This window comes from Rhinopithecus roxellana, chromosome 19 (genome assembly GCF_007565055.1).
Source record: "Rhinopithecus roxellana isolate Shanxi Qingling chromosome 19, ASM756505v1, whole genome shotgun sequence".
NCBI classification, from domain to species: Eukaryota; Metazoa; Chordata; class Mammalia; order Primates; family Cercopithecidae; genus Rhinopithecus; species Rhinopithecus roxellana.
The window spans coordinates 23,450,903-23,477,689 of NC_044567.1; the positions used below are offsets into that span (position 1 = coordinate 23,450,903).

Here is a 26,787-nt window from a genome sequence, read left to right on the forward strand (position 1 = left end):
GATGAATCGAATCTCCTAATCCAGTATGTACCTTAGGCCCAAAGATAAAAAGATAGGTTTCTTTGCACACACAAACACACCCTGGGCTGACTGTAAATCTGCTCCTTGCCTGAGTATAGCAGAAACAAAATAAGTTGCTTCCTCCTCAAGGGAGGAATTGGCATTTCTTGCACAAGGAAGGGGTGAGAGGAGGCTCTACTGGCCTTTTTGAACTTACTTCTCAGCTAGGGAAATGAATAACATCCTGATTGGCCTCGGTGGAGTAGAAGTGGAGGGAAGGAGGGGTGATCCTGACCCCACGCTCGCTCGAGGCTCCAGCCGCAGCCTCAGAATCTCTTTACCCGTAGGCGCCACACTTGGCACACAATGAGACTGTGAGTTGAGGGGAAATCATAACCAGATTAACACGGCGATTTGGGCACTTTTCACACTTTCTAACGAAGTGGGCTTTTGACAAGGCATAAGCAGAGCCTTCTCTGCAGGCAAGCCTGGACTCCCCTCCCCTCTCCTGTAGGCAGTAAGGCCTGTAAGAGGAAAGGGCAGAGACAGACCCAAACCTTGCTTGCCCTCTGCAGCTGTGCAGAGAAGGCCTGGTGCCGCAGCACTCCTGCTAGGCTCCTAGGCTGCTAGCGGGAGGTATGAATTTCTCTTGTTTGCTTTAATGGAGTGTTAACCCCCGTCCCTGGAACTCATGTTAATGCCTAACACAAGACTGGAACTGCAGGGAGAGGCCAAGGGACTGGCAGCTGAAGGCAATTTGAGGATTGACCTCATGGGGCGGGGAGAGGGAGGAGAGGAAAGGGAGACACCAGTTGAATGTCTGCTGGATAAACAAGCCGGATGTAATGGGCCCAAGACCGATGTGCAAGACCAAGGTTCTGTCTGCTCCTGCTTCTGTCACAGGCCACGTCCTGTCCCCTCCCATCCCTGGGTCTCCATTAAAAGAAGAAATAGAACCAGATATACTCTAAGGGGATCAACAGTCTAAAAATGCTTTTGGGGACAGGTCAGGGGGAGGGGAGTAGGGTGTGGGCAGTGATTCTGCAGCTTCCGTGCACACAGATCCCCTGCGGGTCTTATTAAAATGCAGCTGGTGACACAGGAGGTCTGGGGAGGGGCCTGAGCAGCCACCTTTCTCACAGGCTTCCAGGTGATGCCACTGTTGCTGATGGGGGGAGCACACTTTGAACAGCAAAGGTATTGAGCGCAAAATTGGGTTCTCCAGTCTAAGTTCTGCCCTGCACTTCACTTCCCTGCCCTGATTTCCTCAACTGTGAAATGGGGAATAGTAATCGTTGCCTTATCTTCCTCTCTAGGGGTGTTGTGAGGATTAAGGGAGCAAATGGCTGCGAAAGCACCTTGTGAAGGGTAGAGCAGTGTGCGGCATGAGAGATTATTATCATTGTTAAGACATCTACGCCTCGTTGCTTACCCTATGTGTTCCTGCAGCTTCTCAACTTTTCCCTCCTTTCTCCCTGGTTTCCACGCCTGGGCTGCTGAGTCAGGGGGACCAGCCAAGGCTGGCCAAAGCTGAACAAATACTCTGACATGTCGAGACAGGAAATGACAGTTCCCAGGCAGTCCTCTGTTTCAGGTGTGGAACAGGCTCCGAACACACCTTGTGTGATAAATTCTAGTGACACCAAGCTGAGCTCTACCCCCACCCCCATAGGCTGCAAGACCAGGACCTGAGGCTGAAAGTCAGAGAAGTCCCTGTGAGATGTGGGCCCTGAGCAAGCACTGGCCAGATTGTAGCAAGGTCACTCACCAGGTCACCCCACTGGTTCCACTTCCGCACCCACCTCTGGCAGCCATGATGCTTCTGCAGCGTGCCAGTTTGTTCACTGAGACCTTCACAGAGGGCCGCACCACCACCCTGGACGGTGAGAAACTAACGTGACTGAGGCAAGTCATTGAACCACCCTGAGCCTCGGCTTCCTTATCTATGAAATGGAGGTTGACAGCATGTGTCCTGCCCGTGGTAAAAATTGCTGTGATCCCACAAGCAAAAGGAAAGAAAGAATTATGAGAAAATATGCACTTATTCTGTGAAAATATGTGAGATATTCATGAGAGACTTCCTGTTCCAGTGGACTCTTCCACCGCCCTGGAGTGGGGAACATCCAGGCTTCACACCCATGCTCAGCCCATCAGCCCTTTATGCAAGGTCCTCTGCCCACCTGAAGCCTCAAGGCCTGATGGAAACCATCCCCAGCCACTCCAGCAAGTGACCCCTCCATTGTCCAAAACAGTGCTGCTGCTTAGCCTGCTCTTCTCAGGCCAAGTCTTTGTTGAACAGCTTCAGTGTAAGGGCGGGGAAAGTCGGGATTCTGTAATATACTTTGCCCCCAGTCAGAATGGCAGACCAGGCCCAGATCTTCATCCCAAGGCCCCTGCACCTGAAAAGCTGGTACAGGTTTGTCCTTTGGAGTGAGCTGTTGGGTTTAGGTGGTCAAGAGAGGTGGAAGGTTGACCACACACTCCAAATACACGTTTATTGCCTAAGCTGGGAACACTATTTTAAAGCCCACATGGTTAGGAGACTACCAAAATAACAAAACTAAAAATGGGTCAGGCATCAAACTAGTCAACTCCAGTACCAGCAGGCACATCCAGGACCCTCCCCTTCAGGGCAGGTGGACTCCTCCTTTCCTTTCCCCACAGCTACTGTTCCAGGGCCTTAGAGGAACAAATAGCCCCTGGCTCCAGATCCGAGCCAGTGTGCCCACCCATCCCTCCCTGCTCTTTGAAATTCCCAAGGCCGGCAGGGGCCCAGGCCTGCAAGCTGGGCCTCCAGACACCTCCGCCAGCTGGGGAGGCAGACAGTTCACACTCTGAGGAAACACAGATCCTCAGAGGAGAGTAAAAGATCAGAAATAATCCAAGAGGACAAGCCACTCATGTCTGTGTGTATATTGGGTTTCACATCTGAAATCCAGTCATGATAAATCTGGGTTTTGAAACATCTTCTTTGATTAATAAAAACAGAAGACTTCTTGGCCCCAGGTTTCAGACTTCAAAGTTCTCAGTTGAGAGCCTCGTGTTTGACTTATTTGTGGAGCACAGAAATCACAGGATTTAGCTGGGTTGCTCCCTCTACCCCCTACCACCCAACTGCAAGAACCACTTAAAAATTCTGGAATAGAAAGACTGAGCTGAAAACCCCCTCACTGGCACTGCAGCCATATTTTCAAAATAAAAATTCAGCATGGTAGTTTTAGTGGAGAAATGACAGGCTTTGGAGCCAAATGAACCTAGGATCCGAATCCTGACTGTACCCTTGACCTTGTCACCTTGAGCAACAATTTTACTTCTCTCTGGCATAGTTTCTTGAACTGTAAAAATGGGAACAATAACATCTGCCTCATAAAGTTACTGGGATGATTTAAAGACAGTAGTGTGTATAAAGTAACTAGCTATGCCTGATACAAAATGGACACCCGACAAATGTTAGTTATCTTACCTTTCCTGATACCTGACCACAGACTTAATTATTTGGAATGAGGTCTGTCCTAGAAAACTCAGTTTGAATGCTTGCTGTCTTGAGAGATTCAGTTCCTTGTTTTTCCATTGAAGGAATTGTTAGGTTTCCGAGGATAGTTTGTCTTGCAGTGTATTCTGAGCCCTGCCATAGGAATCCTGTCACAGCGCTGTGTGTATGTGTTCTATCCACCCGAAGAAGCAGGCCAGGGCAGCCTACAGGAAACATTTTCTTTCTTTTCTTTTTTTTTTTTTTTTTTTTTGAGACTGAGTCTCACTCTGTGGCCCAGGCTGGAGTACAATGGCACAATCTCGGCCCACTGCAACCTCCGCCTCCCGGGTTCAAGTGATTCTCCTACCTCAGCCTCCCAAGTAGCTGGGATTACAGGCACCTGCCATCATGGACAGTTGATTTTTGTATTTTTGTAGAGATGGGGTTTCACCATGTTGGCCAGGCTGGTCTCAAACTCCTGACCTCAGGTAATCCAGCCGCCTCAGCCTCCCAGAGTCCTGGGATTACAGGCGTGAGCCACTACAACCAGACAGGAAACATTGTCATTGCAGCCCAGCTACAAAATGATTCTTCTCTTCCCACTTGGAAGGGGAGAAATCATGAGCATGCCAAGTTTAAAACAGAAGAGTAAAGGGTCTCTGGCGTCCAGTCTGGGAATGCCAGTTTCAGCCTGACGTGGAAAGCTCTCTTGTTCTCTGAAGCACCTCCATGTTTGTTCTGAATGTGGAGCCAGTCAAGATTCCCCTTACTGGGACCTATACTGATGACTGATCTCTTGGGCTCACAGCCCTGCTCAATGACCTCATGATGTGTGAGGGCCTCAGCCATTTCTTGACAGTCATGGAAAGGTATCTCCTAGGAAGCGGGGCCTGTTTATCCAGAGGTTAGTTGTAGGGAGGGGAGACAAAGAGGACAGGTAAAGGGACTTGATTTTAAAATCAACTCCTTCCAGAGTTGTTCTTCTAGCCCTTTCTGATCTGATTATGAAATTTGTACAGAGGCAGAATCGTTTCTGCCATTTTTCGCACGCAAGTTGGTGCACATTCCTAATATGAATTAAAAATAAATATGCCATGTGTACACACAGGGATGAGTCAACATTGCGTGCAGCCAGCCATGGCCACTGGGAGAAGAGTCAGACATAGGCCATGGAGCTGCAGGCTCACCTGCCCCTGGCTGAATAAGGACCGGGCACAGGACTTGACAGAGGAGGCTCGCAGCAAGGTCAGGGGTCAGGCACCTTCCACACTTCTTTTTTTTTCTATTATTATACTTTAAGTTCTAGGGTACATGTGCATAACGTGCAGGTTTGTTACATATGTATACTTGTGCCATGTTGGTGTGCTGCACCGTTTCCACACTTCTTGTGGGCCCACCACCTGGTCCCAGCATGAGTGCTTCTCCCAGGAGGCATTTTTTTCTTTCTCAACTTTTTCTTTTCTTTTTTTTTTCTTAAAAAACTGATTACAAAAACTGTAGGCCAAGTGCAGTGGCTCATGCCTGTAATCCCAGCACTTCGGGAGGCCAAGGTGGGATCATCACTTGAAGCCAACAGTTTGAGACCCAGCCTGGGCAACAAACAAGACTCCATATCTACCAAAAAAAAAAAAAAAATTAACAGGTGCCTGTGGTTCCAGCTACTTGGGAGAGGTGGGTGGATTGCTTGAGCCCAAGAGTTCAAGGCTACAGTGAGCTATGACTGCACCACTGCACTCCAGCCTGAGTGACAGAGTGAGACCCCATCTCTAAAAAAAATTTTTTTTTAAATAATAAATAATGATAAAATAAAAAATATAAATAAAATACAAAAAAAAATTGGAAACAGCTGCGCACAGTGGCTCAAGCCTGTAATCCCAGAACTTTGGGAGGCCGAGACAGGTGGATCACTTGAGGTCAAGAGGTCCAGACCAGGCCAGGCGCAGTGGCTCACGCCTGTAATCCCAGCACTTTGGGAGGCCGAGGCGGGTGGATCACGAGGTCAGGAGATGGAGACCATCCTGGCCAACACGGTGAAACCCCATCTCTATTAAAAATGCAAAAAAATTAGCCAGGCATGGTGGCAGGCGCCTGTAGTCCCAGCTACTTGGGAGGCTGAGGCAGGAGAATGGTGCCAACCCGGGAGGCAGAGCTTGCAGTGAGCTGAGATCGCACCACTGCACTCCAGCCTGGGCAACAGAGTGAAACTCCGTCTCAAAAAAAAAGAGTTCCAGATCAGCCTGACCAACATGTTGAAACCTCATCTCTACTAAAAATACAAAAATTAGCTGGGCGTGGTGGCACGTGCCTGTAATCCCAGCTCCTCGGGAGGCTAAGGCACAAGAATCACTTGAGCCTGGGGGGCAGAGGTTACAGTGAGCTGAGAGAATGCCACTGCACTCCAGCCTGGGCGACAGAGTGAGACTCCATCTCAGAAAAAAACAAAAAAGTAGGAAACATATGGAAAAGTATAAAGTAACAGAAGAATTCTCTATAGCCTGACTACCCAGAGACAGCATGGTTAGCATTTTGTGGTGAATCATTTAGAATGTTTTTCCATGTTTCTTTTACATGGTTCAATAATAATTGTATACTTTTGTCTTTTTTAATTTAACATTGTATCTTAAAGAATTTCTAATTATAAACATCATGTTTATGACTACCTAATATTCTGCTGCAAGAATGAAGTATAATTTTCTTAACAAGTACCGTATTGTAGGGCTGTGTTAAAATGGCAATGAGCGTATTTATGCATGCCAGTTGTTGCTTCCTAGGTTATTTATTTAGGCTAGATTTCTGGAAGTGGCATCCCTGCCTAGGTCAGTAGTAGTTGGGCACGTTTTTAACTTTTTTTTTTTTTTTTGATACAGTGTCTCCCTCCATCACCCAGGCTGGAGTGCAGTGCCGCCATCTCGGCAGACTGCAACTTCCACCTCCTGGGTTCAAGTGATTCTCCTGCCTCATCCTCCTGAGTAGCTGGGATTACAGGCATACACCACCACGCCCGGCTAATTTTTGTATTTTTAGTAGAGTTCTGCTCTGTTGGCCAGGCTGATTTTAAACTTCCAGCCTCAGGTGATCTGCCTGCCTCAGCTTCCCAAAGTGCTGGGATTACAGGTGTGAGCCACCGCGTCTGGCCTTGATTCTTAATACATATTGCCAAATTGTCCTTCAGATAGCTTATACTAGTGATATTCCTGCCCAAAACAGTCAATCTCATTCCATTCTTACCCATGTTGAGTATAATTCTGCTTGTTTATTGAAGAATTTAGGGAGCTAAAAAGTTCTATCCCCACCGTCAGATGTGGGGAGATCAGAGCTAAGAGGTTGCTTCCCCTACTCTTCTGTGCCCCCTGCAGGCATCCTCAGAGAAAGTGGGGTGCACATATTCACCATATGCTTTCACTCCCCACCAAAGGCCTTTGCTATGTAATTGACGCATAACCAGTTAGCCTTACCGGTGGCGTTGCCCAGGCTCCAGTATTGCTCCTCTGGCTGCTTGCCTCTGGCCCAGTGTTCCCTCAGTCACTCTCTTAGCCTTTCAAAGAATCCCACTGCCCCTAAGAAGAGCTGCTTACAGAGCCCTGGGGTAATCCTCTAATTCTGAATGGGCCTGTATAGCTTACAAAGCACTTGTCAAAAGACAAAATTATAACAAACTTCATTATAGATCTGATTGGCTTTTATTAGTGATTCATGAATCTGGGCAGCCTCCATTCTACAAAATAGAATGAGAACTCCCACTGGGCAATGGGACAACAGTGGGTTTTATAAGGTGAGACCAAGGAAACAAACAAGAAAAAGCTCGTTGGTTAACATCAGGTTATTTCAAGGTTTTCTTTCTTTTTTTTTTTTTTTTTTTTTTTTTTTTTGAGACAGACTCTCTGTATTGCCCAGGCTGGAGTGCAGTGCCGCGGATCTCATTGCAACCTCTGCCCACCAAGTTCAAGTGATTCTCCTGCCTCAGCCTCCTGAGTAGCTGGAATTACAGGCATGCACCACCACGCCCGGCTATTTTTGTATTTTTAGTAGAGATGGGGTTTCACCATGTTGGCCAGGCTGGTCTCAAACTCCTGACTTCAGGTGATCCACCCACCTCGGCCTCCCAAAGTGCTGGGATTACAGACATGAGCCACTGCGCCTGGCCAGGTTATTTTTTTGTAAAGGATTAAAGTCTACCCTGACTCAGTTAGACTGAAATCTCCTATTTTTAGGAATAGCTGGTCTGTTTTGGGATCTGTCTGCTTCCTTAAAGTTTCCGTTTGATCATGTGACATTTAGCATATGAGTGATTCCATTTCATTTTGGTCTGGTCTGTGGGGCCTAGTGCAGAAGCTCAATTCAAAGCAGTGGCCTTCCATAACTTTTCTTTTCTTTTCTTTTCTTTTTTTTTTTGAGGCAGAGTCTCAACTTCGTCACCCAGCCTGGAGTGCAATGGCACAGCCTCGGCTCACTGCAACCTCTGCCCCCTGGGTTCAATAAATCTCCTTTCTCAGCTTCCCAAGTAGCTGGGACTACAGATGCACACCACCACACCCGGCTAATTTTTTTTTTTTTTTTTTTTTTTGAGATGGAGTCTCGCTCTGTCACCCAGGCTAGAGTGCAGTGGCCGGATCTCAGCTCACCGCAAGCTCCGCCTCCCGGGTTTACGCCATTCTCCTGCCTCAGCCTCCTGAGTAGCTGGGACTACAGGTGCCCGCCACCTCGCCCGGCTAGTTTTTTTTGTATTTTTTAGTAGAGACGGGGTTTCACCGTGTTAGCCAGGATGGTCTCGATCTCCTGACCTCGTGATCCGCCCGTCTCGGCCTCCCAAAGTGCTGGGATTACAGGCTTGAGCCACCGCGCCCGGCAACACCCAGCTAATTTTTATATTTTTTAGTAGAGATGGGGTTTCACCGTATTGGTCAGACTGGTCTCAAACTACTGACCTCAGGTTATCCACCTGCCTCGGCCTCCCAAAGTGCTGGAATTACAGGCGTCAGCCACCATGCCTGACCAACTTTTGTTTAATACAGTCTTTCCTAATACTGTCTGATCTGATGCTCACAGCAGCCCTGGAAGCCAAATGTTTGTTTCCCTGTTTTATAGGTTTATTATTTTCCTAGGCTGCTTTAAGGAATTACCATAAACTTGGTGACTTAAAACAACAGATGCATTTTCTTGTATTTCTGGAAGCCAGCATTCTGAAATCAGGGCATGAGCAGCGCCATGCTGTCCTTCCTTGCCTCTTCTGGCTTCTCACCGCTCCTAGCATTCCTTGGCTTAGGCAGGATAACTCACACCTGTCTTTGTCTTCACATGGGCTTCTTCCTTCTGTGTCTCTGATCCCCTCTTTTCTCTTTTAAGGACACCAGTCATCGGATTTAGGACCCACCCTAAATCCAGGATGATCTCAACTTGAGATCCTTAGTTACATCTGCAAGGACCCATTTCCAAATAAGGCCACATTCTGAGGCTCCTGCTGGACATATCTTTTGGGAGGTCGGGTGGGGTGGAGCACCGTTCTACCTATTGCAGTGGATGAGGAAAGCAAGGTTCAAAGAGGGGAAATGACTCTCCCAAGGTCATGCAGTGAGAAAGTAGCAAGCACTGGCATTTGAACCCAGGTCTTCTGCTTAACATATGCCTTTAATTGGGTAAAAACAAGACTCTTATGGTATAATTGCTGATTGTTATCTGGTTTGTAGAAAATGAAATTGGTAGCTTTTACCCTAGGATACCTCAAATATCAGACACCATTTTCTGGAAGTATATTATTATTAATGACATTGAAACTATTAGTGCCAATGTGAACCCCTTAGATGGGCATCATTTATTTATTTTCTGTGTCATAAATGGGGAAATTAAGACCTAGAGGGATGATTCTGCTGAGAGAGAAAAAGAATAATAATTTAAAAAAAAAGACCCAGAGGGAGTAATGACTTGCCCAGAGTAACCAGAAAAGTTAATGGGAGAGTTCCAGTTATGACCTAGACATAATCTATGTTCTAAGCTTTAAAGTGTGCATTATGCAATTGCATACATTGCAATTGTGAAAATGGCCTCCTTGCCAAAATAACTATGTTAGATTGCAAAGAAATTCTTAGTTCCATTGCTGTTGAACCCCTCTTCCCTGGCTCAGGACCATGTTGGCCACACCCGGCAGTCTGCTCATAGACTTCTAACTAAGGAATAGTTCCTTCTCACTGGGGTCCCTGAGGGCCTGTGAGAACAGATGTGCGTGCTGTCACCACACCTGGCACGTCAGCGTCTCCTGGCTTTTCAACATTGGCGAAGGCATTTCTTTGCTGTATTGGTGCCTTTCCTTTCTCCACTCAGTTCACTTCTAAACATGAGTGGTATCCTTTAAGAATAACCTAATGCCCAAAACCCAAACCCCACAGCCAAGGGGGTGCATATGGGACAAACATGGTTCACTGGTTGTCACAAGTTTGGTGAACATTGGATAATCGGAGTCATAAAAGATTGCTGGAGTTCAGGCCCCTTTGCTCTACCTATGGATATGGGAGGGCTATTATCTTGGGAACCAATCTAAAGGATTGAAAGGGACAGATGGGGTCCTCATATCCTCTCACCCTAGCTGCCTTCCCACAGTGAACTAATCTGTTAGTCATGACGCAATGCATATGACATAATTACATACATGTATGTGTGTATTATATATATTTGTGTATATATACACATATATGCACATGTATACACACATATATAATTTATATACACATATATAAACACACACACATATATATACATATTGGACCCAGAGGGATTAGTGACTTGCCCAGAGTAACCAGAAAAATTAATGAGAGAGTTCCAGTTATGACCTAAATGTCTTGATTTATAATCTATGTTCTAACATTTAAAGTATGCATTATAATCATACATTGCAATCGTGAAAATGGCCTCCTTGTCAAACTAACTATGTTAGATTGCAAAGAAATTCTTAGTCCAATTGCTGTTGAACTCCTCCTCCCTGGCTTAGGACCATGCGATATGATACACATATAATATAATATAATATCTGATATATATCTATATCTATATCTCTCTTACTGTGGGAGAGCCCTGACTCATATAATTGGCCATCAGATGTGTTCACAGGTATAATATATAATATAGCTGTGGTATATATAATATACCTGTGGACACATCTGATGGCTAATTATATGAGTCAGCGTTCTCCAAGGAAACGACTAATAAAAGAGATATCTACAGACATGCACAGATATAAGAAGATTTATTTTGGGAATTGGAAATGGAGGTCAAGCAGTCCCACTGTCTGTTGTCTGAAGGTGAAGAACCAAGAAAGCTGGTGGTGTATAACCAGGAGAGTTGATGGCGTTAAGTCCTGGTCCAAGTTCAGAGGCCTGAGAACCAGGAGTACCAACGTCCAAGGGCAGGAGTGAGCATCCTAACTCCGACAGAATAAATTTGCCTTTCCTCCACCTTTTTAATATATTTAGGCCCTCAGTTGAATGATGCCTACCCACAATGGTGAGGGCAATCTTCTTTCCTCAGTCTACCAACTCGAATGCTAATCTCTTCCAGAAGCACCCTCCCAGACACACCCAGAAATAAGCCTTACTGGCTATCTGGGCATGCCTTAGCCCAGTCAAGCTGACATATGAAATTGACCATTGCACCAAGAAGAGCTAATGTCCTCAGCCTGTGCTTTATAGGAACCAACTTGTAGTGTGGAGAAAAGGGTGCTCCCCGCAGCCGCAGTCTTAAGCTCAGTTTGGTGAGCAGTTTGGTAAGCTTGCCAAGGAGGCTTCCCTCTACACTGGTTCCCCTTATCATGCCTGGGATCATTTCTTAGTTATTGTAGACGTCACCATCACAACCTCTCACCCAGGAGGGCTTACATCTTGCAAAGCACTGCTTAATGCCGGTTTTGCTTTTGCTATCTGGCCTCCCTGGTGGTTAGAAATCTGATCAACAGGCTCTCAGCAAAGTCCAGACCTGGGCAGAACCTCATTAATGCAAAGCGGAGGCTGTGCCACAGCCTCTTAAATAGCTAGAGTGTGATTAGACGCTATCAGCTTAGAGGAGCATCCTACCTGTCCCCCTCCACCTGCAGTCCCTAGGCTTCCTTGCCCCTTTAACAATGGTATACAAAGGCAAAGCACATGTTCCCCCAGCCTCCCCAGGAGCTACCAGCTTGCCAGCTGTCACAGCACGCCTTTAATGGGTTTGTGAAATCCAAGAACCTGACCCATTTCTCCTCTGGGGAAAGAGTATAACACAGGATGCCAAGCTGGGAAGCAGGATTCGGGGCGCTCACCTGGATGAGACCAGCTCTCTCTCTCTCTGCCGTCCTAGACAGATTGTTTTTTCCAATTTCCAGGATCTTCAAATCTAAAATAAGTGCACAGAAGGCAGTAGAGTAAAATCGTGACATTGTTTTCTGCTCACTTATCTTCTTCTTCCTTCCTCTCTTTTAATTTTAACTCCACTTTCTGCCTACTCTGACCCTAGATATTCAAGCTCTGGTACCCCACCCAAAGGGTGTTGACTCTAAAGTGACTGTCAAATTTCATCATCAGTCAATACACGAACCTGTTTTAAGCAAGCATGATGTACAAAGTTCTGTGCCTATTTTCATTATGGAGGAATTCATGCCCTCGGGAGCTTTTAAACTAGTTAAAAAAGCAGTTTATGTGAACAGTGTAAGGCAGTACAGAAATAAGGCCACAGGAATGATCTAATTAACCTGGGGTCCACAAGTGGGTTTCAGAGGCATCCATAGATGCCCCAAAATTGCTTGCATAATTTTGTGTGTGCAAGCTCACCTTTTTTGAGTAAGTGCTTAGCTTTCATCAGCTTCACCTGGAAAGATAGAGAACCTTTTGTGCCTTTAGAGTTTGAGCAATAGTAGTCTTTATACCTTCAGTAGTTGAGCAGGTAAGACTTGAACTCATTCTTAGAAAATGGTATTTAGGGCAGGAGGCAGCCCTGAAGGCAAGGATCCCCAGGAGATAACCTGCAAAGACAGTTGCACTTAGAACCAGGTGCCTCATGTCTCTGAAACTCAGTAAGATGGAAATCTATACAATGGTGATCATTGCTGCTTCCCATAGTTTGGTGAAGTCACATAAGTTCCTCTTTCTTTTTTTTTTTAAACTCACTCTGAACCTTGTACAGTGCTTGACACATATCATAGTGGACACTAACCAATATTTGAGGTATGTGTGAGGGCTTTGTAAATAGCAGAGCACTGCTTCAACAAAAGATCTCTGTTGCCAAGCGTGTGTATTTTGTCCTTTGCAAACAGCCTGCGCTAAGTGAGCTTCTTCTCCTCGCTTGAAACTGACCCTTTCCCCTGTAATGGGACTCAAAGGGCCAGCTCATCTGATGGGGTACCCCTGGGCTGGTCAGATGAATGATAGCTGTGCTGTCAACGTGGACAAGATGTGCAGCTTCCTAAGAGCCCAGAGATGACCTCACCCTCCAAGGGCTTGGCCCCTTCACCCCAGTGCCTGCTGAAACACACCTGCAGCCTTGCCCTCACACTGGGACAGGGAGATTCCAGGAGCACCTCTGCCGTCCTCAGCAAAGAGGCTTCGAGGGGTGGAAGGGAAAGAGACAGCGGGTTTGACAGAGCCTCTGATAGGACTCCTTCTGGCAGGATAAGCAGGGCCACTGATGGCATCCTCTGTATGACGTCTCAGGATGGCAGAAATGATCAGGTGCTTCTTTGCTGAACACTTCTGGTATCTCCCATCTTCTCTCCTCAACTTCCTAGCTGTGCCCATGCTAAGAGAGAATAGACCTACTATCAACTTTTTTTGCTTCCATGTGCCATCCCGTATACAGGGTGACTCATCGTCACCACCACCAAACTCCAAGCAGTGGGAAGGATTTTTAAATACCATTGGTTGAAGGTGACAGGAGTTCTCAAAATGGTAGGAAAGATAGAAGTGGTTTACACATATAACAGTTCTTGACCAGGCGCAGTGGCTCATGCCTGTAATCCCAGCACTTTGGGAGGCCAGGGTGGGTGGATCATTTGAGCACAGGAGTTTGAGACCAGCCTGGGCAACATGACAAAACCCCATCTTGACAAAAAATTAGCTGGGCATGGTGGTGCGCACCTGTAGTCCCAGCTACTCAGGAGGCTGAGGTGGTAGGATCACTTCAACCAGGAGGTTGTGGCTGCAGTGAGCTGTGATTGCGCCACTGCACTTCAGTCTGGGCTAAAGAGTGAGACCCTGTCTCAAAAAAAAAAAAAAACAAAAAAGTTCTCCACTGCAGGTGCTGCTGAGGGAAACAATGTGTGAGCTGATAGAATGAGCTCCAAGGGAAGAATTAGAAACCCTTGTTCCAGATCTGTTGCTCAGAGACTTTGAACATGTCACTTAACTTCTCAGAGCTTCCAGTTTCACCACCATAAATGGGGGATAGTACCTCTGTGACCTCTCAGGATCATTGTGATAGTCAAAATTTATGATGATGCCTCAAGTGGTATAAAGGCATACATATTTGTCATTAAGAACATGTACATGAACACACCTATTACGTACAGAACACTCACTATGTGTCAGGACTTTTACATTTACTGCAGTCCTCACAACAGTCCTATGTGGTTGTATTTTTTTTCCATTTTTATGGATGAGGAATCAGAGACGCATGCCTGGAATCATACAGCTCACATGTGTTAGTCTTTCCTGAAGTCCAGGCCTATTTCCATCCTCCACTATGACACTAGCTCATAATTCTTTTCTCCTGTGTACTGTTACTTTATCCCTTAAAATATTACATACCCCTCTGGCCTTTACCATCTCTTATGGACTGGGCCCACCCTCTTACCCTAACCTTTCTTGCTATAACATGATTGATTGATTGATTGATTGATTGACTGACTGACAGAGTCTCACTCTGTCACCCAGGCTGGAGTGCAGTGACTCAATCTCAGTTCACTGCAACCTCTGCCTCCCAGGTTCAAATGATTCTCCTCCCTCAGCCTCCCAAGTATCTGGGATTGCAGGTGCACGCCACCATGCCCAGCTAATTTTTGTATTTTTAGTCGAGATAGCATTTCACCATGTTGTCCAGGCTGGTCTCAAGCTCTTGGCCTCAGTGATCTGCTCACCTCGGCGTCCCAAAGTGCTGGGATTACAGGCGTGAGCCACCACGCCTAGCCCAATTTCTTTTGTTTGTTTTCTTCCTGCTTTGGCCTTTGATATTCCTCTTGGTCCTGCTGTCAGCTCCCCTGCCTTGACCTCTGAACACAGTATATGCAAACATTAACTGAGCTCCTTTCTAGAGATAGACCTTCTACTCTTGTTAAGTGAGAAAACAAATGGTCATTCTGTTCCCAATTTTCCAGGCTCTGAAACATCTCTGTCCATAAGAAAGCTGAGTGTATAACAGCCAGGTGCAGTGGCTCACACCTGGAATCCCAGCACTTTGGGAGGCCACAACAGGTGCATCGTTTGAGGTCAGAAGTTCAAGACCAGCCTGGCCAACATGGTGAAATCCCATCTCTACTGAAAACACAAAAATTAGCCAGGTGTGGTGGCACGTGCTTATAGTCCCAGCTACTCCGGAGGCTGAGACATGAGAATTGTCTGGACCCGGGAGGCAGAGGCTGCAGTGAGCCAAGATCGCACTGCTGTACTCCAGCCTGGGTGACAGAGTAAGACTGTCTTTAAAAAAAAAAAAAAAAAAAAAAAGCTGAGCGAACAGGGAGGAGGAGGGCCCACATTTTCTTGTTATGATTAAGTCCCCATGTCGCATGCAGACCCTTCAGAAAAATGATGATGCTGTAGCACTGTAGCACTAGATCTTGTCAAATAAGGTCTAGTGGGGGAAGTGCTGGAAGTGGGGACTTCGCTTAATCTCTTCACTCCCATGAGACAGGGCAAAGGGTTATTCATTCTAGTTTAGAGATGGGAAAGGAGCTACAAGGACTGGCCGCGCATCATGCAGTGAGTAGGCAGCAGAATCAGAAGCTTTGTGGATGTCAGCAGCCCTGTGTGTCCCTGGGGAGGTCGGCACCTGGGAGTTGTTGCCAAGGGTGGTCGAGTGTTGGCTCTGAGATTGGCACTACCAGTGCACAGCTGTAGCACAATTCAGGCCTTGGGAGAATCATCTGACACCCAGCCCCGCACCCCCAATTTCCAGAGCCTAGCTTACCAGATCTATAGCCTGACCCTACTTGATGGAGAGAGGTGGCATAGGGAGCTCCTCATTCGCAAGTCCTACCTGACAAGCTGATCCCAAGCAACCCACTCCCAAGGTGGGCCTCTTCTTGGGGAGATGCCCTTATAGATGCTGCCCATTCTCCCAGTGCCAGGAATCTTCCCTACAATGAGGTACGAGATAAATCAAAGCCAAACTTGGCTGATGAAATTCAGGAGCCAGTAGTGACCCTTGCCACACATATAAATCGCAGTAGGCTGGCCAAGGGCCTTTGTCTGGCCAGGAGAGTTCAGGATTATCTGGTCCTCTTTGCTGATATATGGAGTCACCGGCTGTCGGAGTGTTTACGAACGGTTATCACCTCAATGCTGTGGCCATTATCAGAGGCAGGGCCGCCTGCCGAGGCTGGGGCTCGCACCCTCTCTATTACCACCTGTCATTGGCAGGGAGTGTGTGCTGACACTGTCCAGTCCTGACTGCCTGGGGAAGATAGTTTCTGACGGCTGATCAAAGAGAAGAAGCAAGGCCTGATAAAGAGTGTGTGTTTCGTGTACTTTTAACTTTGGGAAACGTTGGCATTTGCATTTTTTCCCCATCTTCCTGGTGCTGGCAGGAACCAAGCCCAATAAATGCAGTGGATTCAGTTACCTAATCACTGGGGAAATGGTATGTGCTTAAAGCAACAGAGCATGACTATAATCTCCTTCCAAGAGAGAGTGGATGAAATAAGCTTTCACAGAAGACTTGCTGTATAATAAAGTAGAATAATTCAAATTCGGACTTTGAAGTGATCTTGCATGTAAAATCTAATCTTAGCGTTCAGCAGAACACCACAGACTTTTTGGAATTGGGGAGCAGCTTTGGCTTAAGGACAGATCCTTGTTGAAGATGCTATCACCCACCTCTTTGCTGGTATCCCCCAAAATAATTCCCTGATTGTTCATATGCCCTTGGGTAGCTGGGAGACCAGGTGGCGAAGTAGAACGTGTTCTCAACTGAGACATCAGGAGAGCGAGTTCTTGGACCTCGTCTGCCACAGACTTGCTGTTCCATCTTGGGCCATAACTTCTCTGAGCTCCAACTATAAAATGAGGAGGTTGGTTATAGGTTATAGAATATAATGGTTAAGAAAGCTTTAAAACCAGTAGGCTATATAACCCCTTCTTTAAATGAAAATTTATTTGTTTATTTGTCTGTAGAGACAGGGTCTCGCTCTGTTGCCCAGGCTGGTCTCAAACTCCTGGCCTCAAGCAATCTTCCTGTGTTGGCCTCTCAAAGTGTTGGGATTGCAGGTGTAAGGCACCACTCCCCGCCTTAAATGAAATTTTAGGTGGAGTCCCATTGTATCAAAAAGAGGAAAGTAGGGATCCGTTTGGGTTGAACCTGGGAAGGGGATTGCCTTCCCTGTCCCAGTTCTTAAGGCGGTCCCTGAAGACCAGGGGAACTCTGTAGCTCCTCAGAAACAGTTTTAAAACCACTGGCCTCAGTGTCACGGAAGTCACTCCAGAGGTCTGCGCTCTCTGAGCGGCATGAGCTGTTTCTCCTGCACTACACAGTCTGTTTCCCAGCGCGCTTCCATCCTGCTCCTGCTTGCTGCAGGAAGGCTAAAATGGACCCTGGGTATGGAGAGGAGCAGGTGGGAGGTAGACAAGAACGGCCTACTCCCTGAAGGTGTGGACTCAACGTCCGATGTCCCGTGTGTGCCACAGGTACCTTTGACCGGAGCGTGACCCTGCTGGAGGTGTGCGGGAGCTGGCCTGAGGGCTTCGGGCTGCGGCACATGTCCTCCATGGAGCACACCGAGGAGGGCCTCCGGGAGCGACTCGCCGACGCCATGGCTGAGTCACCCAGCCGGGATGTCGTGGGATCCGGAACAGGTAAAGGTGGCATCAGACTTGTAGCTTGACTTGGTCAGGACCAGCACCTGTTGGTGCAGAGCTTCTTTGGAATCGTTTGTGAGCGTGTGTTTGTTTTTGCTGTTGGTTTATTTAGTGAGCACTCCGGTGGCTCTCCCTCTGAGGAGTTCTGGTGCTGGGAAACCCTGTGTAAAGGGGAGCTCCCAGTGGAACTGCCGCTCCCACGTGGCATACCACATGCAGGACTGCCACGATCAACACCACTGTGCAAGTGGCTCCCAGAAGGACACTTTCCTCCTTTGGGGGTGTCCCCAAGTCTTCCAGCAGCGCTCGGGCACTGAGTCCTCAGGCTGCATGTCTTCAGGCACGCTGGAGACTTAAAGATTGGCAAGTCTCAGTAGGGCCTGCCAACCACCTGAGCGGAGTAAGCATGAAGCAGGCTGGGCTGGTTTCAGCCCCCACCAGCTTTTCCTCATGCTGCCTTCGGCCTTGCATTCTTGCCTCTGAGCGAGTCCAGCAACTAGGGTCTGGGTGGCTTCCTGCATCCCAGAGCAATCAGAAGACATCCTTAAATGATGACTGAGCCCTGGCCCAGGCAAGCGCGTGTATATGTGTACACACATGCACACACATGCACACACATGTACACACATGCACACACATACACACACACAACATGCACTCAGGAGAGCCCCCATCATCCATCTCCAGTACAGCTGTAATACAGCCTGCCTCTCCTTTCCCAAAACCGTTCTTTGTTCTAGATATCTGTGCTATTAGTGACTGCCCCAGCCCTGCTTTTGTGCTGACAGACGCCGCCCCAGCAGGCCTCTTCCCAGCTTTCAGAGGGAACTTTCTATTGGGTGGAGCCGACTCTGGCTGGAGGCCTTTTCTCTCGGGCTTGCCTGAGCTCTCTCAAGACTCTGTCACTCTGCTGTGCTACTGCTCCATTCCCGCTCCACATGCCTCCCTGGAAAGAGAACCCCAGTAAGGAGAAACTTATAACCCTGGAGCAGGCACTGATGAGGACCAGCAAGATTTAGAGTCAGAGCATTGAGGCATGGCTTGAAATGTCCGACATCATCACACAGTCCCACTTCCCCGCGGCTCCTCCAGATCTTTAGATGTTTAGGTTTATAGTTAGGTGTTTCCCTCGCCCATCCCCATGCCAGTCCCTCTGTTCCTTCACTAAGACCTGTCATCTCCACAACACTAGCTATGTGGCCTGCCCATGGTGCTCCTGTAATAACTGGCAAATGAACAGGATGGAACCAATGGGTGCAAGGGAGGAAGAGCAGGAGCTTGGCTACATGGGTAGCATGTCATCATGCCATTGTTCTCACAGCTGGCCCAGAGATGAGAAGCAGCTCTGCCATTTGCCAGGGCTTGACTTTGCTTCCCCTGGAAGGGGGCCTAAGTGAGGAATGTGGCTCACGGCACAGCCTTTTGCCTGCATCTCTGGGGTCCCTGGCCAGCCTCGGCTCACATAAACCAGATCCTGGTGCCACTGGAGTCACTCCCCGGCAGCCTCCCTCTTCCAAGGGCCGGAGGAGCTCCTGGGTGGCTATTCTCTCCCACCGCCTTCTCAGGAGCCCCTTGGAGTATCTCACCGTCACCCGGCAAGAGGATTTGAAGGTGCACTGAGTCACAGCTGTGGAACTCCGGCCTAGCATAGTAACCTGCGCAGCACTGGCAGCGATGCATCTGCCAGACAGCTGAGGGATTCAGGAGAGGCTTTGTGGCCTTAAGCAGGTTCATGAAATTAAAAAGAAGAAAAAAAAGAGAAAGAAAGAAAGGTAGAGGAAATTAAAACTGCATGACCCACAGGTCAGAAAATAGGAGACTCCCTTTTTTTTTTTTTTTTAGCAGAGGGATTTCATTGTCCTCCCCAACTGTCACCAAAAGTAATTCAGTTGGTTTTCTCTGACCATATTGGATGTATGTTTTATTTTTAAGAAAAAAAACTACCTTTTTTTTTTTTTTTCGTTTGTTTGTTTTGAGACAGAGTCTTGCTCTGTCACCTAGGCTGGAGTACTATGGCGCAATCTCGGCTCACTACAACCTCCACCTCCCGGGTTCAAACAGTTCTCCTGCCTCAGCCTCCCTAATAGCTGGACGCCCACTACCACACCCGGCTAATTTTTGTATGTTTAATAGAGACGGGGTTTCACCATGTTGGCCAGGCTGGTCTTGAACTCCTGACCTCATGATCCTCCTGCCTCGGCCTCCCAGAGTGTTGAAATTACAGGCATGAGCCACCACACCCAGCCTAAAACTACCCCCATTTTAAAAGCCAGTAAGCAAAGCAGATATTATGGAAGTTACCCAGTTTCCATGATTGAGAATCACTTTTCACATTTTCCAACTAGAGGTAAAGCATCAGCCTGGTAGTGCAGCCCAGGACTTTGAAAGGGCACCCTGGTACACCCGTGCCCAGGTCAGCCTACTGCCCGGAGGTAGCCAGGGAAATACAGTGCAGCATGGGTAAGAATTTCCAGCAAGCCACTCTTTGCCCATAGCAACCTCTCAGTCCCCCTCTTTCTTCCCACAACCCTACTTCTCTAGGTGGCTCGCAGGACAAACGAGGTGTCAGCAAGTGTTTGCCTCTGATAGGTCCTCTGATGCACCAGAGCTAAGTCAGTTCCCTTAATGCTTTCCAGCAAGCATCACATGTGACACAGCAATTGGGACCGATGGCCTCTTTATCAAAGTATGAATGAAGCACAGAGACCAACTGAAAACTGGCTCTCATGATCCCTGATGCAGAAGCCTATTCTACAGCACACCTCACTGTTATATAGGTTTGTGGTTTTCTGGAATGTAAAAACTCCTATTATGGCCAATTTCAACCTGTCACACGGTGTCAGCCAGCTAACAGAGGTTCTGGAGATGTAACAGTCTGTGCGCTCCAGCACCTGGCTGGTAAGCTGTACCTTAGAGCAGGTCACCTCCCCCCAAAGTAAAGCAAAACCTTTTCAAACCTCACTATTCAGAGTAGTCTGGGGGTTGAGGGTTAGCTTTGGTCAAAGGATACACAGTTTCAGTTAGATGAGAAAAATAAGTTCAAGAGATGTATTGTCCAGCATGGTGACTCTAGTTAATAATAATGAATTCCTGAAAGTCACTCAGAGAGTAGATCTGAAGTGTTCTCCACACAAAAAATGTTAAGTATGTGAGGTAATGCATGTTAATTAGCTCGATTTAGCCATTCCAAATGTATACATATTTCAAAACACCAAGTTGTACATGATAAATATATATAATTTTTATTTGTCAATTAAAAAAAAATTTTTTTTTAAAGTGTGGTCTTCAGACCCACAACAGCATCAGTAGCCAGGCGCTGGTGAGAAATGCAGAGCCTCAGGCCCTGCCCAGCCCTGCTCAGCCAAGGTCTGCATTTCAGCAGGATCCCTGTGCATGCTGAAGTTTGAGAAGGTCAATTTTAAATTATGGTTAACTTATAAGACAGATGGCAGTTCTTTGGTCTGTAATGGATGCTGACCAAATAGTTGAATTCAATCACCTATGTGATTTGCAAGTCCAGCTCTAAGATAACTGGCTGAATTGCATTCTTGCTAATATCCTTCTGCCCCTTGCCCCCGTCACCCTTCCATCTTTCCATTTGGCAAACTCCAGTTCGAGCTCAATCCAACTCTGGGTTGAAGAGTTGGATTCCTTACACCTGGGTTCCTGAAGAAAGAGCACATATTATTCCAATTGGTGCCTCTACCGATCCATGGTCTCTCCACTGGAGCCTGCTCTGTATTTTCCTCATAGCCCCCACCCCCATTCTCAGTTTGCACTCATCTTTTGCAGCAGAAGCCAGTGCCTAGCGCAGTGTCTGCGATAGAGACGCAGAGACCATGAATTCTTACTCAGCCTCTGGCTACTTCTCAGTCCTTTTCTTCTGTTGTCCTTAGGCATATTTCTCAAGGCCTTGTCTTGGCCCTGGTCTCATCTCCCTCAGTACCTGGCAGTCTCTGCTTCCATGTCTCCAATTACATCCATAAACTGATGATTTCCAAATAATTTCCAAGTTGGCTTTCTCTCCTGATCTCTAGAACCATCTGTTCAGCTACCTACTGACATATCCACATGTCTACAAACTGAATTCCTCTCTTCGGGCTCTTTCCTTCTCTCGAGTTCCCCCATCCTAGTGTCCAAAGCCCTTTGAGACCAGCCACTGCCCTCGCCCCAGACTCGTCTCTTGCTGCCCTGGGCCAGCTCCAGCCAAGCTAAAATCCCAGAGGGTCCCTGGGCACACGCAGTCTCTTGCCCGCCAGGCTTCTGTGCATACTTTTCCTTTCGCCTGGAATGCTGTGTCTCAAAGCCCCCTCCTCTCCCTGTTACCCCCCTCAAAATAACTTGACTAATTCCTGCTCAGCAGACATTCCTTTCAATATTGCCTTTTCTAGAAAAATAGAATTTTTAAAGTAAGCAAAACATTGACTTATTCCAACTGTTTTGTGTCTAGGTAAAGATATAACTTAATACCAGTAAAAAAGCTTTTTAAATAAACACCTGTGTACATATTAAGTACATTTTCTCTTTTGACTTTAACTCTGTCAATAACTGTAGCTGCACCTTGTCTTTCTTTTTAGTGCTCTCTAAATAAAAAGCCCAGGCCTTATGCATGGGTCCAGATCCCTGTGTGAAGTTTTTTGTTTTTTGTTTTTTGTTTTTTTTTCTGAGACAGAGTCTCGCTCTGTTGCCCAGGCTGGAGTACAGTGGCGTGATCTCGGCTCACTGCAACCTCCGTCTCCGGGTTCAAGTGAGTCTTCTGCCTCAGCTGCCCAAGTAACTGGGACTTAGGTACCTGCCACCATGCCTGGCTAATTTTTGTATTTTTTAATAGAGACGGGGTTTCATCATGTTAGCCAGGCTGGTCTCGAATTCCTGGCATCAAGTGATCTGCCCATCTCATCCTTTCAAAGTGCTGGGATTATAGGCATGAACCACAGTGCCTGGCCCCTGTTTAAAGTATTCTTGATGCATCTCTGTTGCAGGAAGTATCTGTTTGCTGCTGTTAACTTTTTTTTTTTTGCTCTGTCACCCAGACTGGAGTGCAGTGGCACGATCTCGGCTCACTGCAACCTCCACCTCATGGGTTCAAGCGATTCTCATGCCTCCGCCTCCTCTCCTGGGGCCCTTTCCTGAATGGTTAGGACTACAGGCATGCGCCACCACGCCCAGCTAATTTTTGTATTTTTAGTAGAGATGGGTTTCACCATGTTGGCCAGGCTGGTCTCAGACTCCTGGCCTCAAGTGATCTGCCCGCCTCAACCTCCCAAAGTGCTGGAATTACAGGCATGAACCACGGTGCCCAGCCCCTGTTTAAAGTATTCTTGATACATCTCTGTTGCAGGGGTAGGAGTATCTGAGTATCTGTTTGCTGCTATTAACTTTTTTTTTTTTTTTCCTCACTCTGTCACCCAGGCTGGAGTGCAGTGGCACGATCTGGGCTCACTGCAACCTCTGCCTCCAGGGTTCAAGCAATTCTTATGCCTCAGCCTCCCAAGTGGCTAGGACTACAGGTATATGCCACCACATCTGGCTAATTTTTGTATTTTTAGTAGAGACAGGGTTTCACTATGTTGGCCAGGCTGGTCTTGAACTCCTGACCTCAAGTGATCTGCCTGCCTTGGCCTCCCAAAGTGTTGGGCTTACAAGCATGAGCCACTGCGCCCGGCCTGCTGTTGACTCTTAAGTGCTCACAGAGTCAGCTCTCAGGGTCTGGGAGACTGTCTGTTCCCGGTGACTGTTCCTTCCTGTGGCCCTGGGCTCACTGATTCTTCTTTACAGTGACAGCATTAAAGATAGGAAAAGGACCGGGCGTGGTGGCTCAAGCCTGTAATCCCAGCACTTTGGGAGGCCGAGACGGGCGGATCACGAGGTCAGGAGATCGAGACCATCCTGGCTAACACGGTGAAATCCCATCTCTACTAAAAAATACAAAAAACTAGCCGGGCGAGGTGGCGGGCGCCTGTAGTCCCAGCTACTCAGGAGGCTGAGGCAGGAGAATGGCGTAAACCCGGGAGGTGGAGCTTGCAGTGAGCTGAGATCCGGCCACTGCACTCCAGTCTGGGTGACAGAGCGAGACTCCGTCTCAAAAATTAAAAAAAAATAAAAAAAATTAAAAAATAAAGATAGGAAAAGGCTTCATCTTTTTCTGTCTGCCGTCTCTTTAACAGTCTCTGCTTTAGCCGGAAGCAGTTATTCTTGGGGATCACATAGTGGGCTCAGTCTTCGCCTCTTACCTTCTGTCATGTATACATTTTACTTCCTGACCTAGTTCACCCACATCTGTAACCCTTCACAAAACAATATTACAGCCAGTGCATTCTAGTACTTTCTTTTCTTCTATTATTCTAAGAATTATCTTGTACTTTCTATTTTATTTCATTTTTTTAAAAATGCACTCATTACCCACTAAAGTGATTTCATAATACATTGGTGAAAGGCAATCTATGCTTTGAAAGTCAGTGCTCTGGCTTATTCACCTAAATCCTCTGAGTTTTCCCATTTATGTATTAATTACTCTGCAGAAAAGGCTTTAAGATTATTTTCAACTAAAGCTCTTCCAAAGATTTCTGTCAGAAGCTACTTTTTATGTATTGAAAGGGCTGCGCCTTTCTTTTTCTCTTGTTAACATAAAAAGCACACTTTGAACATTAAAAAGTTTTTAAGTGATCATGGGATGGTTTCAGCAAGTTAAGAACAAATATTTGTTGACTGCTATGTTTTGCAAAAGATGACCTAAAAGCACTATGTGTGTGTGTGTGTGTGTGCGCGCGCTAACGTGTACTAATAAAGTCTTTCATTTTAAGACCGTAAAAAAGTAAGCTCTCAACAAATGTGAGCTGTTTTTACTGGAGTCGATCAGATATGTACCAAATAACTAATCCAAATAACTCAGTGTATTGGACCCCTCTCCTGCCTCTAGAATCAGCTCTTCCAAAGGGCCTTGGAACTTCTGCCTGCGTCAATCCAGAGGGCTGGGGACTTTTTCATTCTAAGGCTACATTTTTAGTAGGTGTCATATTAAACCCATTCCATCCCAGGGTGCCACATGATCAGATGACAGTAATTGCAGGCACCAGTGGCATGAATTATCTTTTTTCTTTTTTTTTTTTTTTTTTTTTGAGACCAAGTCTCACTCTGTCACCCAGACTAGAGTGCAATGGCACAATCTCGGCCCGCTGCAGCCTCCACCTCCCAGGTTCCAGCGATTCTCCTGCCTCAGCCTCCTGGGTAGCATGGATTACAGGCATGCACCACCACGCCCAGCTAATTTTTGTATTTTTAGTAGAGATGGGGTTTCACCATGTTGGCCAGGCTGATCTCAAACTCCTGACCTCAGGTGATCCACCCACCTCTGCCTCCCAAAGTTCTGGGATTACATGCGTGAGCCACCACACTAGGCCAATTATCTTATCTTTTAGCCATCCCTACTCTCTGGTCAGTCCCATTTTAAAAGCAGATAATTGATTTATCAGTGTTCGCTATAGAAAGTAGTTGACCACATTGGACTTGGCAGACATTTCAGAAGACGTGATATTGGTTAGAATTTTCTGCATCCCACATATTTTTAAAATCTGCAATTTAGAGAGAACTTTACTCAGTCCAGCCCTAGGGGTAGATGGATGCACCCTACTGACCCAACTCATTGCAAGGCCATGAAAATAGGAACTGACAGTGTTGCCCCAGGAAGCTGGAGAAGTGACACTTACATGTGTTGTGTGGGCCTCCCAAGTCCCTTTCCCAAACCTGAGATTCTCTGATTCTCAGTGAAAGGTGAGCCTCCTTTATGGGTCCTGGGTTAGCCACCCTGTTCCTGTCCTAAGCAAACCCGGAGGTTGTGTGAGCTGAAGATGCTACCTTCACAGGGCCAGCGTGGCTCATAGCCCCATAGGTCACATTCCCTGCTTCCCTACCACACACAACCACCAAGCTGCTTTGATCTTTCCATAGAATCTTCTCTCCTTTTCCTACAGCCATTCTATCAGGCAAATTGGTATTTGCCCCAGATACCCAGGAAGGGTTACAGTCTTTCGGCCTCCTGAAAATACGAATTGTTCTCCTCTCCAGGATCCCCAGTGCGGCCGCCCATGAGACCCAGTCTTCGTCTTTAATTTTTTCCTCCAAGCCTTACCTCTCCAACTTCCTGGGTCCCCTTCTCAAGACGGGCAAGGGTGATTCATCGGTGCAAGCCATAGCTTCTGGCTTTGTCTGGCTCTCTTGCCAAAGTCTCTAGGCTTCTCTGGGTAATATCCCTGATTGCCCACTGCTCCTAAAATTTCCCCTCTCTCTGCAACACCAAGTTCCTCAGCAAACGCTGTCACCCAAGCAACTTAGCCAGGACCTAGGGCCTTTCCTCTGCCTTATCTAATTGGGCCCTGGAGTTTTCCTCCTTCTATAGCATCTACAAAAGTTCTCTCAGTGTCTTCTCTTAATGACCTCATCAGTGGCCCAGTGTGTTCTTTCTGTGGGTGGGGCAGAGAGGCTCTGTCGGTATCTGCCAGTTTCTTCCCCAATAGGCTGGAAAAAATAAGAGAGACATGTTTCCTATCCTCAAAGAGATTAAAGCCCCAGAGGAGGCCACAATACTGAACGGTGGGTCTGTTTCTCTCTGACTTCTACCCCCAGCTTCCCACTGGGCCTCCCTAGCTGAGCTGGACCAAGTGGAAGTCAGGAGTGCTCCCCTGCCCACAGGGCATGGTCTTTCTGGGATGCAGAGGCAAAGCTAGAACTCTCCAGTACCTAATGCCCTGATTGCTGAGGGTGGGAGAAGAAAGTGTCCCCAGAGGCACAGGGCCACCAAATAGAGGGCCCAGTCCCACCAGCAGGTCACAAGCATCCCTGCTCGGGACAAGAGGGAGCAGCTGCACCAGCGAGACTGTGGGATAGCCGGTGCCCTCAGCAGGGGTGGCGGTGTTGGTGTTGCTATTTGTGTCTTGATTCAGTGTCAGATTGCCTATTCCTAGCTATTTTCCACTGGCAGAAGAGGCCGAATCTGAGAGTCCTTTCAGTTCCCAGCACCAAGCTCCTACTATTGGGAAGAATGTGTGGGGGGGGGGGGGGCGGGGGGGGGTTGTTTCCCCCTTTTTGTTGGGATTTGAAGCCCTCATCAAGAAATGGGGGAAGCCTGTGACCCTGGGCAAGTGCCTTTCCCTCTCTGGGCCAGTTTCTTCCTCTGTGACACAGTGTCGGGAGGAGGAGCTAGTAAATGTAGTGGTTGTTGGCCTCCTATAACTCTGATGTCCTGGCTGCTGTAGGGAGCACTCGGTCTCTCTCATTTACCCCTCTCCTTGGTAGCAG

General features: G+C 47.3%; 2 protein-coding genes across 10 annotated transcripts in view; one reads left to right on the top strand and one right to left on the bottom strand.

Annotated features, from left to right (window-relative positions):
- The window catches only part of BCAS3 (BCAS3 microtubule associated cell migration factor), a 733,207-nt gene that overhangs the window by 689,865 nt on the left and 16,555 nt on the right, over positions 1-26,787 (top strand). For all 9 annotated transcript variants that reach the window (XM_030922807.1, XM_030922806.1, XM_030922804.1 and 6 more), the window contains one exon: positions 17,323-17,490. In XM_030922807.1, coding sequence (XP_030778667.1) covers positions 17,323-17,490 — 168 coding nt within the window. The remainder of the gene's footprint in view (positions 1-17,322; positions 17,491-26,787) is intronic.
- LOC115894754 lies at positions 10,690-16,688 on the bottom strand. Its single transcript, XM_030922811.1, has 3 exons — positions 16,516-16,688; positions 11,754-11,827; positions 10,690-10,880 (listed from the first exon to the last, which is right to left on the bottom strand). The coding sequence occupies exons 1-3, from the start codon at positions 16,664-16,666 to the stop codon at positions 10,707-10,709; spliced, it is 399 nt and encodes a 132-aa protein (XP_030778671.1). The 5' UTR covers positions 16,667-16,688; the 3' UTR covers positions 10,690-10,706.

What these genes read in the sequence shown, in the direction of transcription:
- LOC115894754 (XM_030922811.1), bottom strand. Translation starts at nt 16,666, where the DNA reads ATGGAACAGCAAGTCTGTGGCAGACGAGGTCCAAGAACTCGCTCTCCT. An exon ending in TGGGGGATACCAGCAAAGAG is followed by an intron (nt 11,828 to 16,515) that starts GTGGGTGATAGC and finishes CACTTATTTTAG; the next exon opens with ATTTGAAGATCCTGGAAATT. An exon ending in AGAGAGCTGGTCTCATCCAG is followed by an intron (nt 10,881 to 11,753) that starts GTGAGCGCCCCG and finishes TGTCGGAGTTAG; the next exon opens with GATGCTCACTCCTGCCCTTG.